The 14,291-nt window shown below is 43.6% G+C and overlaps 1 protein-coding gene across 2 annotated transcripts in view; it reads left to right on the forward strand.

Annotated features, from left to right (window-relative positions):
- Positions 1 to 14,291, forward strand: part of PCBD2 (pterin-4 alpha-carbinolamine dehydratase 2) — a 579,571-nt gene that overhangs the window by 521,323 nt on the left and 43,957 nt on the right. The window contains exon 3 of one of the 2 annotated variants that reach the window (XM_086931502.1): positions 7,460 to 7,540. The exons of the other annotated variant lie outside the window; for it this stretch is intronic. Within the exon in view, the coding sequence (XP_086787628.1) occupies positions 7,460 to 7,540 (81 nt within the window). The remainder of the gene's footprint in view (positions 1 to 7,459; positions 7,541 to 14,291) is intronic. 2 annotated transcript variants of the gene reach the window in all.

The raw sequence follows: 14,291 nt of genomic DNA on the forward strand, positions 1-14,291 counted from the left end.
ACCCACTGTGGAGGCTGCTAATTTGTTTTCCTGGTTGCTAAGGAATAGAACTCTCTGCCATCTCATTCTCTCAATACCAGTGATCACCTTTATTTGAGAAAGAGGTGGGGAACTTGGTTGTGCACTAAGTAGGGTCTAATGCTGATTTCAGAGATAGTGACTAGGCCACTTTCACATTCTGTGGACCAACAGGCAAGGAAAAAATGGTCTTGGATCAATTGGCAGCAGTGTTTAATAAGGTGGTTTTGCACTAACCAAATTATTTTGTGGTGACCTATTATTCCTCCATCTTGTGGAATGAACAAGCTAGGGTCCTGAACGCCTCCCTGTTTTGGTGGTACTGTGTGTTTTTGTTTTTACTTTGAGCTAAGCCACTTTGGTTCTCCCCAAGGTGAGAAGTGCAAAGCCTCCCGGTGCTTTGCTCGACTGAAGGAGAAGAATTTCTCTATGCCACGTCTACCCCATTGACTAGCTACCCTACTCAGACTCCCATCCCGCCCACCCAACAAGACCTTAAAAGCCTGCTCTTTGGCACCAGCATGCAAAGTGTGTTGCAGATGGTATAGTGATCCCCAGAACAGGAGTTGGATGGAGACCAGGGGATCTTGGTTAAGTTCTCTTATAAAGGTCAGGTAAATATTTCATTGATACATTTTATGTATTGTGATATTTATTGTGATATTAGTGCTTCTTAGTTTGGAATTATAAGTGGAATTCAGCATGACTATTGGAAAATAACGTGACTCGAGATCTGTGAAATACTGTTATCTATGAACAATTGTTGAAAGTACAGCAACCTTTACCGGAGAATTGGTAATATTTATGCTCGGAGGGTGATGGTAATGATATATTGACTACAAGATTACAGCCAGGAAGTAAATATTTTTAGAGGACACTAATAAGGCTAAAATAGTACAGAATGTATCTGTTAGTACATGTTCCTGAATACTAATGTATTCGGGATCAAATACCTTATAGTGGCCCAACACTCGTTTCTCATAAGAGACTGCCCAACGTTGTGCAAACAATGAAACCACAGTTAATTGATGTGAATATTTGTGCTTTTGAAACCTACTTATCCATGTTAAGTGGGAAGCTTTCTCACATAGAGATTGAAGTTTGTATATATGATAGCCACATTGTGTCAGTGACGGAGTACATTCATCCTGATATACTGGTAATTAAGCTATGTACCAAATAAGAGTTGTTCCCCAGATAGAAGATATATTGCGAAGTGATTGTAAGTCTCTTCAACCTTGACTGTCAATGCTATTTCCTCCCATGGTAAGGAAAGTAATTGTGGTTAGAAGTTAGGTATCACCTTCTTTAAATATTCTGATTTATTTAATGGAACAGGAAAATATGTAGATTTATCAGAAGCAATGTTTGGTCTCAATAGAGTCTACTTGATTGCAATGTTTGATGGAGAAAGCCCCTATTAATTGCGATCACATAATTTTTACTTTTGTGTTGGTTATGAATTTGCTGATTGATTTGCTGGAACAAGAAATCACTTGGACTTCTTTACAAATATGCAAACCATATTTGCATTAACAATTCTAGTAAAGCAGTGGGTGAGCTTAAAGGCTTTGGGTAACTTACCAGTCAAACTGTCTCAATGGCTTCCTTATCAATCAATCAATAAGGATTTGTATAGCGCAGCTGCATCACCCGTGATGTGCTGTGGGGGTCATGCTGCGGGATCACGTTGTCTTTTCTTATTGGTTGAACATCCAGGTCTGGAGGTCCTTCCTGAACTGTTGTAGTGATGCTGAGGCACTGAGGTGCAGGGGGAGGGTGTTCCAGGTCTTAGCGCCTGGTGGGAGAAGGAGTAGCCTCCACTGTTAGTCTGGCAGATGTGCTGGGTATATGCTAGGGAGAGGGATCTGGAATGGAGTTCCTTGGTAGGTTGGTGGAAATTCACTTGTTTGTTGAAGTATGCTGGTCCTTCATTGTGGAGTGCCTTGTAGGCATGGCAGAGCCGCTTGAACTGGCATCTCTTAGCGACTGATAGCCAATGAAGTTTCCTGAGGTATGGGTGATGCACATCTGTCTGGGGAGGTCGTGGATGAGACTGGCTGCTGTGTTCTTATCAAATTGGTCCCTTTGTATTAGAATGTGGTGAGCTGTGCTTTACAGACCAGTTAACTGCATTGCAAATTGGAATTGTTCTGCATGGACCTACCTTGCTAAATCGTGCGTCTACCGTAGTCTTCCATCTCACACATCTCCGCTTGGGGGTACTCCCCCTCCCCTTCCCCTCTAATCTAGTCAGCAACATATTTAGTTTGGTAAAGAAATATAGACCGAGTTTGAGGTCACCTCTTGTTTAAGTAGATATCACGCCGGAGACATCTGCTAATCTTTAATCAATTGAATTCTTTATATTCAAAAATAGTTTTGCCACAAATGTAATTCTTTATCTCTCAGAACAATGGGTCAGCATGTTTTTAGCGAATATATATGTTGCTTTATCAGGGCCAGAGAGTGATTACATGCCACTATTTAAAACAAAGACCCTTTTCTACCAATAATTAAACAATGCCACACTTCTATTTGGAATAAAAAAATTCAATCTCCTAAATAATCACTTACCGAGTAACTTCAATTGTGAAATATAGCATAATGTTTGTGCATATCCAAGGATCGTTATGGAATGATAACCAGATCTTCCTTTACTGTGGTGTGAGCCACGTCCGGTTGTAGTAGATGATCCAACTTTGGTAGCCTTCTTTCGAGTGTAATCACAAGAACTGTGTAGCTAAAAAGATCATTTAACCATTGCCTCCTCCATGTCCAGGATTGCGATGTGCAGAAGTGAATAAAGCCCAGTTTAGCTGAGGGTATTTGCTAATGTGAAGAATTGTTTATTCTGCCATTGTGACCAAAAATACTTGAATACTAAAGTTCATCCCATTCTAATGATAAAAAAGCTTCACCACAGTTTACATCAGAATTTGCAAGACAAATGTGACCTGAAGAGACTGTACTCCAAGAGCAGTTTGAAGGTTCGCTGGTCTGCTTTTATTTCATTTTTGCAGAAAAATGGACATTTGTAGACTACTCCAGTTCAAGTCCTTTCTTAAATGTTCGTACATTCAACATGGTAAACTGGCCCAGTTTTGATCATCTGTTTATATCAGACCAACAGTGATAGGTCAATATACAGGACGGGTTCCCATTTTAGGAGTGCCTAGAAGTTCCTGTATCATTCAGTCTAGAGAGAGCTGATTCAAGGCTCACCCATTCGAAGTGCAGTTGTTTTTGCCAAAGTTCTGACCATTCTAACAGTCTTGAACATCCAAGAGGCGATAGCAGGACTGTTTCCAAACAATTGTTCTTTTGCCCACCATGCCTCTTCAGTTTGGACCCAGCCATATGCAAAATAGCCGTGACCCTGTTCCATTAGGAAGCGTGCAGTCCAAAGTGTCAGGCCAGGTTCTCCCTGAATCTGAACACGAGTGACCCAAGGCCCAGACATGGGCTCTTTGCTCACTGTCCCATAGGACTCATGCTGTACCTTGCTAATGAGACCTAAATAGGTCAAAACCGGTTTGGGGTTGCTTGTGGTCCTTTTTGGAGGGGGCCTTGTCTGCCAGTTGAGAAGCTGGGTTGGTGCTGATTTGAATAATGCGAGCCTTCTTCTAGAGTGGAGTGGTGGACTGAAATGCACCCCAAAGTGATTGCTGTAGCTGAGATTAATTTAAGCATTCCATCCATCACCTTGTGGTTGCATGTTGAAAGTCTGCCTTGTACGTCTGTTCATACATAGCCCTCCATATTTAATTGGCTTTTCAATGCAAAGACTCTTTCTCTCACATCTTCAGCTTCCATTGCATATTGTCCTCCTGTTTCTGTTATAGGTATTGTGGTTCATTAACCATTACAGATTATGTCTGCACCTTTTAAAGGCTTCTGTGTATTGGGGCAAATTTGCGCCGTTGTGACTAGTGTCCATTCTGCAAGGTGATGGACTTGGCTGTTCACATGGTTATCAAGGGCATTTTATTTACTTTTTATGCATAACTCCAAGTCTTCTAAGATGCTAGAGGTCGTCTCCCTTGTAACCCAGTGACAATCCACACAGACTACATATTGGGCACAACAGACTGCTAACTGGTAAAAGCCTTGGGTGAACAGGGCTCGGTCTATAAAAGTCATTTTTGATGGACCACTTGATGATTCCAATTTGCTTCTCATAATTGTTAAGGAACCCGGTACTCAGCAACTTTTCTAGTTATTGATCTAAATACTTTATCAATCCATTTCTAGATCTTCAATTGCTTGCAGTGCTTTGAATGTTCCGAAGATGAACTTTTTTTTTCAGACCAAGCGCTAGATGTACAAACATTAGTAATAGCAATTACCAAATAGTGATTTTTTTGTGAATTGCTATTTGGTAATTGCTATTACTAATGTACAAAGCGGTTTGCTAGCCTTTATTCCCTAAATAGTGTTTCGTAGTGTGTTGCAAATAGACCTACCTCATGAATATTAATGAGGTAGGTAGCAATTTGTGACCCACTAGGATTCGCTACCTTCACAGGGGCGGTGGCCTGCTGGGTTCAGCAGACTACCATGTTTGTGATTGCTTTGAAATAAGGCAATCTTTTTTTTTTTTTTAAATGCACTTAAAAACTTAAAATGAAAAGTTTCATTTTTATTTTTCAAGAGTAGGCAGTGGTCCTTGGGACCACTGCCTGCTCTTTTAAAAAAAATATTATTTTAAACATTCTCTAAGGGGTAGAGGTACCAAGGGGACCCCTTTCCATATGCTAATGGGTTAACACCAACTTTGAGTTGGTGGTAAAGTGTGAATGTTTTGCGACTGCATTTCTGTTACAAAACATTCATACATCCCATTCTGATTCAGTATTTGGAAGGGACGCCCAAACATGCCCCTTCCAAATACTGAATCTGTATGTATTCGCAATCCCAAATTGCAATTTGGTAACATGTTACTGAATCACAATTTGGGATTAATACATACCAAAATGAATTTATTCGGTCTGTAACATGTGATCGAATCACATCCCAAAATGCATTTTTGCAGTTGGCCATTTGCAGCTGCAAAAATGCTATGTACACATTACCACATTTCTGGCAAACCTTTTGGCCAGATGATGCCTCCCCCAGGTCCCCATAAAGACTTGGTAAAAAATCGGGGGATTACATCGATAATAGACTGTTCTCTAGCCCCCAAGTAAAAAGGTTGGATGTGATCAGTTTTGGGATTATGAAATCCCTTAGGAAATGTCCGCCCCTTTTATCATTCCCCGCAATGAAAACAGTCATTCGGGTGCTGATTACATCTTGAATTGACTATGGCAATGCCCTGTTAATGGGCCTTCGGGACCACCTAATTGATAAACTACAGGTGACCCAGAATGCAGCTGCTAGACTTTTACTAAATATTCAGGGGTTGATTCATATCAGTTCACACTTATGGGGCTTCCACTGGTTGCCCATCAGAGAGAGAGTTAAATTCAAGGCCCTGGTATTGGTCCACAATGCTTTGTATCATGCAGGACCTACCTACTTTAAAACCATATTCAGCTTCTATAACCATACAAGACAGCTAAGATCCAACAAATTTCTTTCAAGCACCCCAAGGATCCAGCGACAGAGATCAGGAGGTAGATCGCTAGCGTTTCTGGGCTTGTCAGCATGGAAGCGGCCTAGTTCTGCGCCTGGACACTCCTTGGAGTAGGTGCGTACAATACAAATAGCCTATCATATCATAAATCTAGCCCCAAGTGCCCTATACTAACTTATTGATGGCCTTGTGTTTTGGTCCCCTAAAGAATGTTTCCTCATAAATTTGACAAACATTCTCAGGTGCTTACCCCCTTGTTATTCTTGTTACCACAGACTTCATAGGATTTCCATGTTTTGGTCCAGAGATGGGATTATTTTTCCTGCTGTGAAGTCATCTCCAATCACAGAAAGAGATGAACATCAAACACTCCTCCCTTTTCTACATCATCTGCTTTGCTTCTGTGCTTCTGAAGATCTAGCTTTCTGCTGTCTAAAGAGGTCTACCCATAACATTGAGGGGCTCAGATTGGCTATGCTTTTTGTGCCTGCCCCAGAGTGCAGTATCAAGTTTCAAAATGGTTATGCTAGCAATATTTTTTCCAGGTCTCTATACATCCAAATTGATCACATTTTGGAAAATAATTCCAAGTCCACATTAAGTAAAGTTTAAGACTGAAAGAAGCCACGTAGACCGCGATTTGTACTGTTTTTCAAAATATGTGATGATTGATCAATCAATCAAGGATTTGTGAAAAGCGCAGCAAATCACCAGTGAGGGTCTCAAGGCTCTGGGGTTGCTAGCTGCATTTTTCTCGATGTTTCCTGCTTGCAAGTGATGACCATTAAAGAAAGGTTCACTTACCTGCCAGTGGCGTCTTTCCTTTTGAGGCAACCTGTGTTTGATGAAATTGAGCGGCTAGCCAGGTCTCAAAAAGAAGCCCACCGCCGGCGAGCGGGCTCAATGTTGGCGCCAAGCTGGAGTCTTCCTTACTCTGAGAGGCAGTACCTACGGTGCATCACTGTAAAGCAGGGCAGGCAACAAAACAGAACTTGCACCAACCCACTGGGGTAAAACTTTTCAATATTGCCTGTTGACAACACGGACTCACTTGAGTTTAATTAATTCTTTCCCCGGCACTACAGAGACCATAAAGCCACGCAGATGGCCCCGCCCACTGAGGCATGCTCTCGGAATGAAAATCGTGCGGAGAACTCCGTCTTGTCTTACAGCTCAAACAAACCACTGATGAAGGGAATTGTGATTCCAGAAACACGTTTGGAGGCTTGTGTTACTGAGGCTGCATTTTTCTCGATGTTTCCTGCTTGCAAGTGATGACCATTAAAGAAAGGTTCACTTACCTGCCAGTGGCGTCTTTCCTTTTGAGGCAACCTGTGTTTGATATATATATATATATATATATATATATATATATATATATATATATATATATATATATATATATATTCACCGCCTCCACGCCATCAACAAAAGGGATACGGACCACCAAGTCATCAGCAAAGATCTTGTTTATTTTAAATCCACAGAAGCCAAACCAGCGACGCGTTTCGAGCACAAGTGCCCTTGTTCATAACTACAGGCATGAAGCAGCCTGCAGTTGCGTTGCCGGAGATTGCCAGAGTTTTTGTGTAGAAAGAGGCACTGTCACTACCTTTTTAATATAAAGGAACAAAATCCCACTTTTGTCACTTCTAGTACAAATTATGCTATGCACCGCATCATCTACTACTAGTCAAGGCAGACATTTCAAAATCCTTCACTCTAACCATGAAAGGTCTGCACTGTGTTTACAATAAAAGAATAAGCGTTAATACTGATCTGTGCCATTTGTTCGATATAAAACTGAATGTGTTGGTTGTCATTTTATCAGTGTATATACTATCTTTATTTTTGGCTTTTCAGGCATTTGGCTTTATGACGCGCATTGCCCTCCGAGCCGAAAAAATGAATCACCATCCTGAATGGTTTAATGTGTACAACAAGGTAAATTTTTTGCTTAGTTTATACCAACTTTCCCATCTGTATTTTCTATTGTTTTATTTTTTCTGGAACACTGATGCAATTGGCTAGTATGGGTATGCCTAAGTATGGCAAATATTGTCATCCTGGGACTTGCAATGAGCACTTGACAGCGATGTGGCAGCTCACAGTTTTACTCCTCGTTAACAGTCGTTCCCCTCTGCAGCAGTGCTTACCTCCTCATGTTGGCTTTGCTCTCCTCTCGATCCCTGTCACCATCCCTCTTCAACTTTATTCAAAACCCCGTGTCTTGGTTTCAACTTCCTGGTTATCCTTTGCGTGACCATGCTAAGCTTCATTTAATTGCATTTGGACACAAAAGGGACTTCACTCTGGAACCACCAAAGTGTATACAAATACTCAGTATCCCGTTTGATTTGAGAATTCGAAGTTTTTGGCAGCATCACAGGACTTTTATTGGGGGCCTTGTACCCATGGCTCAGAGCATATGGCATTACTCTTAGCCTATATCTCATTGTATGCCGGCAATTTCTGATGTTTTATAGTGACTTGAGTGATACCTTCAATGGAAGTCAAACTATTTTCAGCTGGTTTGTTTTCATTCATAATTGTGTTGCTCAAAAACCTTCTGTATTTACAACAAGGGGTGGTGAGGGACAGAGTCTCTGAATTAAACAGAATACTCTCACCCAGTCAAGAGATCAGGGCTAGATCCAACACCGTTTTTTAGCTCACTGCACCATCCCAGTTTCAGAACCTGGCTGTATGCAAATTAGTCTGTTCCTGTCCCAGTGCATGATGGGAACAGGGCAAACCAAACTACAAAAGCCAATTCTTACACTGGGAAGGAAACAAGCTACCGGGGACCGGTTTCTGGCATTTCAGCCGTCTTCGGCCCGGCTTGCTTGAATCCTGATGGTGCAATGAGCAAGGGACTCACATCTGAGTATACCCTTCCACGCTTAGGGTGGACAAAAATATTTACAACAAGGGGTGGTGAGGGACAGAGTCTCTGAATTAAACAGAATACTCTCACCCAGTCAAGAGATCAGGGCTAGATCCAACACCGTTTTTTAGCTCACTGCACCATCCCAGTTTCAGAACCTGGCTGTATGCAAATTAGTCTGTTCCTGTCCCAGTGCATGATGGGAACAGGGCAAACCAAACTACAAAAGCCAATTCTTACACTGGGAAGGAAACAAGCTACCGGGGACCGGTTTCTGGCATTTCAGCCGTCTTCGGCCCGGCTTGCTTGAATCCTGATGGTGCAATGAGCAAGGGACTCACATCTGAGTATACCCTTCCACGCTTAGGGTGGACAAAAATATTTACAACAAGGGGTGGTGAGGGACAGAGTCTCTGAATTAAACAGAATACTCTCACCCAGTCAAGAGATCAGGGCTAGATCCAACACCGTTTTTTAGCTCACTGCACCATCCCAGTTTCAGAACCTGGCTGTATGCAAATTAGTCTGTTCCTGTCCCAGTGCATGATGGGAACAGGGCAAACCAAACTACAAAAGCCAATTCTTACACTGGGAAGGAAACAAGCTACCGGGGACCGGTTTCTGGCATTTCAGCCGTCTTCGGCCCGGCTTGCTTGAATCCTGATGGTGCAATGAGCAAGGGACTCACATCTGAGTATACCCTTCCACGCTTAGGGTGGACAAAAATATTTACAACAAGGGGTGGTGAGGGACAGAGTCTCTGAATTAAACAGAATACTCTCACCCAGTCAAGAGATCAGGGCTAGATCCAACACCGTTTTTTAGCTCACTGCACCATCCCAGTTTCAGAACCTGGCTGTATGCAAATTAGTCTGTTCCTGTCCCAGTGCATGATGGGAACAGGGCAAACCAAACTACAAAAGCCAATTCTTACACTGGGAAGGAAACAAGCTACCGGGGACCGGTTTCTGGCATTTCAGCCGTCTTCGGCCCGGCTTGCTTGAATCCTGATGGTGCAATGAGCAAGGGACTCACATCTGAGTATACCCTTCCACGCTTAGGGTGGACAAAAATATTTACAACAAGGGGTGGTGAGGGACAGAGTCTCTGAATTAAACAGAATACTCTCACCCAGTCAAGAGATCAGGGCTAGATCCAACACCGTTTTTTAGCTCACTGCACCATCCCAGTTTCAGAACCTGGCTGTATGCAAATTAGTCTGTTCCTGTCCCAGTGCATGATGGGAACAGGGCAAACCAAACTACAAAAGCCAATTCTTACACTGGGAAGGAAACAAGCTACCGGGGACCGGTTTCTGGCATTTCAGCCGTCTTCGGCCCGGCTTGCTTGAATCCTGATGGTGCAATGAGCAAGGGACTCACATCTGAGTATACCCTTCCACGCTTAGGGTGGACAAAAATATTTACAACAAGGGGTGGTGAGGGACAGAGTCTCTGAATTAAACAGAATACTCTCACCCAGTCAAGAGATCAGGGCTAGATCCAACACCGTTTTTTAGCTCACTGCACCATCCCAGTTTCAGAACCTGGCTGTATGCAAATTAGTCTGTTCCTGTCCCAGTGCATGATGGGAACAGGGCAAACCAAACTACAAAAGCCAATTCTTACACTGGGAAGGAAACAAGCTACCGGGGACCGGTTTCTGGCATTTCAGCCGTCTTCGGCCCGGCTTGCTTGAATCCTGATGGTGCAATGAGCAAGGGACTCACATCTGAGTATACCCTTCCACGCTTAGGGTGGACAAAAATATTTACAACAAGGGGTGGTGAGGGACAGAGTCTCTGAATTAAACAGAATACTCTCACCCAGTCAAGAGATCAGGGCTAGATCCAACACCGTTTTTTAGCTCACTGCACCATCCCAGTTTCAGAACCTGGCTGTATGCAAATTAGTCTGTTCCTGTCCCAGTGCATGATGGGAACAGGGCAAACCAAACTACAAAAGCCAATTCTTACACTGGGAAGGAAACAAGCTACCGGGGACCGGTTTCTGGCATTTCAGCCGTCTTCGGCCCGGCTTGCTTGAATCCTGATGGTGCAATGAGCAAGGGACTCACATCTGAGTATACCCTTCCACGCTTAGGGTGGACAAAAATATTTACAACAAGGGGTGGTGAGGGACAGAGTCTCTGAATTAAACAGAATACTCTCACCCAGTCAAGAGATCAGGGCTAGATCCAACACCGTTTTTTAGCTCACTGCACCATCCCAGTTTCAGAACCTGGCTGTATGCAAATTAGTCTGTTCCTGACCCCCTTTTCTAAATCGTTTTTGGCCACTATAGGTGTGGCAGGGTATACTCAGACATGAGTCCCTTTCTCACTGCTCCATCAGGATTCAAGCAAGCCGGGCCGAAGAAGGCTGAAATGCCAGAAACCGGTCCCCGGTAGCTTGTCTCCTTTCTGGTGAAGAATTGGCTTGGTAGTTTAGTCTGCCCTGTTCCCATGATGCACTGGGCCAGGGACAGACTGATTTGCATATAGCCAGGTTCTGAGCTGGGATGGGGCAGTGAGATAAATAACGGTGATGGATCAAGCCCTGATTTTTGGACTGGGTAAGAGTGGTCTGTTTAACTCAGACACTCTGTTCATCACCACCCCCTTTTCTAAATCGTTTTTGGCCACTATAGGTGTGGCAGGGTATACTCAGACATGAGTCCCTTTCTCACTGCTCCATCAGGATTCAAGCAAGCCGGGCCGAAGAAGGCTGAAATGCCAGAAACCGGTCCCCGGTAGCTTGTCTCCTTTCTGGTGAAGAATTGGCTTGGTAGTTTAGTCTGCCCTGTTCCCATGATGCACTGGGCCAGGGACAGACTGATTTGCATATAGCCAGGTTCTGAGCTGGGATGGGGCAGTGAGATAAATAACGGTGATGGATCAAGCCCTGATTTTTGGACTGGGTAAGAGTGGTCTGTTTAACTCAGACACTCTGTTCATCACCACCCCCTTTTCTAAATCGTTTTTGGCCACTATAGGTGTGGCAGGGTATACTCAGACATGAGTCCCTTTCTCACTGCTCCATCAGGATTCAAGCAAGCCGGGCCGAAGAAGGCTGAAATGCCAGAAACCGGTCCCCGGTAGCTTGTCTCCTTTCTGGTGAAGAATTGGCTTGGTAGTTTAGTCTGCCCTGTTCCCATGATGCACTGGGCCAGGGACAGACTGATTTGCATATAGCCAGGTTCTGAGCTGGGATGGGGCAGTGAGATAAATAACGGTGATGGATCAAGCCCTGATTTTTGGACTGGGTAAGAGTGGTCTGTTTAACTCAGACACTCTGTTCATCACCACCCCCTTTTCTAAATCGTTTTTGGCCACTATAGGTGTGGCAGGGTATACTCAGACATGAGTCCCTTTCTCACTGCTCCATCAGGATTCAAGCAAGCCGGGCCGAAGAAGGCTGAAATGCCAGAAACCGGTCCCCGGTAGCTTGTCTCCTTTCTGGTGAAGAATTGGCTTGGTAGTTTAGTCTGCCCTGTTCCCATGATGCACTGGGCCAGGGACAGACTGATTTGCATATAGCCAGGTTCTGAGCTGGGATGGGGCAGTGAGATAAATAACGGTGATGGATCAAGCCCTGATTTTTGGACTGGGTAAGAGTGGTCTGTTTAACTCAGACACTCTGTTCATCACCACCCCCTTTTCTAAATCGTTTTTGGCCACTATAGGTGTGGCAGGGTATACTCAGACATGAGTCCCTTTCTCACTGCTCCATCAGGATTCAAGCAAGCCGGGCCGAAGAAGGCTGAAATGCCAGAAACCGGTCCCCGGTAGCTTGTCTCCTTTCTGGTGAAGAATTGGCTTGGTAGTTTAGTCTGCCCTGTTCCCATGATGCACTGGGCCAGGGACAGACTGATTTGCATATAGCCAGGTTCTGAGCTGGGATGGGGCAGTGAGATAAATAACGGTGATGGATCAAGCCCTGATTTTTGGACTGGGTAAGAGTGGTCTGTTTAACTCAGACACTCTGTTCATCACCACCCCCTTTTCTAAATCGTTTTTGGCCACTATAGGTGTGGCAGGGTATACTCAGACATGAGTCCCTTTCTCACTGCTCCATCAGGATTCAAGCAAGCCGGGCCGAAGAAGGCTGAAATGCCAGAAACCGGTCCCCGGTAGCTTGTCTCCTTTCTGGTGAAGAATTGGCTTGGTAGTTTAGTCTGCCCTGTTCCCATGATGCACTGGGCCAGGGACAGACTGATTTGCATATAGCCAGGTTCTGAGCTGGGATGGGGCAGTGAGATAAATAACGGTGATGGATCAAGCCCTGATTTTTGGACTGGGTAAGAGTGGTCTGTTTAACTCAGACACTCTGTTCATCACCACCCCCTTTTCTAAATCGTTTTTGGCCACTATAGGTGTGGCAGGGTATACTCAGACATGAGTCCCTTTCTCACTGCTCCATCAGGATTCAAGCAAGCCGGGCCGAAGAAGGCTGAAATGCCAGAAACCGGTCCCCGGTAGCTTGTCTCCTTTCTGGTGAAGAATTGGCTTGGTAGTTTAGTCTGCCCTGTTCCCATGATGCACTGGGCCAGGGACAGACTGATTTGCATATAGCCAGGTTCTGAGCTGGGATGGGGCAGTGAGATAAATAACGGTGATGGATCAAGCCCTGATTTTTGGACTGGGTAAGAGTGGTCTGTTTAACTCAGACACTCTGTTCATCACCACCCCCTTTTCTAAATCAAAAACCTTCTGTGCCATGCACTTTAACTCGCACTGGGTATCTGCGAAACCATCTTGGAATTTGAATCCACACTGACCCCTTTGAAGGGCTTCCTTTATGCTGCAGCAAACCTTATTAGGGTACAAATAAGTATGACCACTTCACACCGCCCCCACGAAGAAGCTCCAAAGGCTCCACTTTCCGGTAAGCACCACCTTCAAAATCATCTGCATTATCAATAAAGAGATCACGGTTGGCCAACGTAGGGAATTAAAGGGTCACAAAACAGCCAGTTGTTATCATCATAATAACTTTATTTCGCCAATGATATAATGGCACTAAAGTATGCTACAGTAAAAACATTAGAGATAAAAAGATCATCTGTTAGCACTCAGAGTTATCATTTAATATAAAAAGAGCAAAAAGCCATATTAAATACAAAGAATTCATCAATTAAAAGAAAAAGAGGAATAAAACAGTAGTTTGTCATATTGAGCCTTCTCTCAGTTATGAAGTTTGAGTTTAAGGAATGCGCCTTCTAGTCTTTAGAGCGGATAAAAAGAACGAGGCCAGAGAAAAGCATACCAAGGGATCCGATAATTGCTGTAAATAGTAAAGAGCTGCGCGGCATTGTCTAATCCCTAGCTTGCGTATAAGATCTTTATTATTACGTTTAGTGGTTTTGAGCCAAGCTTCTTTATAAATCTAAAAATTCCTCCAATGCTTTTTTTCATTACAGTGGCTCTATTATATCATATCTAACCAGGTGTTTTTCCTATTAAAAATAATCCAAGATAATTAAAGGAGTCCACAATCTCAAGTTTTCTACCATTGATGGAAAGATTAGGATATTTTGTTAATTTTGTGCCCACCACCAGTACAAATGACTTAGTTTGGTTTATCTTCATGTCTAGTTAATTCATAAATGTTACATACTCCTCTATTAATCTCTGGAGTGGGTGCCAAGAGCACTGCATCGTCTGCATAGAGGAGCATTGGAACAGGGAAAGAATTAATGATGGGGACTACTGTGGTGGAATCTATCAAGGCCGATTCCACCGCATTGGTGTATCGAGCAATTAAAAAGGGGCGAGTATGCAGCCCTGTCTCACACCACGAGTAATATT

This window comes from Lissotriton vulgaris, chromosome 7 (assembly GCF_964263255.1).
Source record: "Lissotriton vulgaris chromosome 7, aLisVul1.2, whole genome shotgun sequence".
Taxonomy (NCBI): domain Eukaryota; kingdom Metazoa; phylum Chordata; class Amphibia; order Caudata; family Salamandridae; genus Lissotriton; species Lissotriton vulgaris.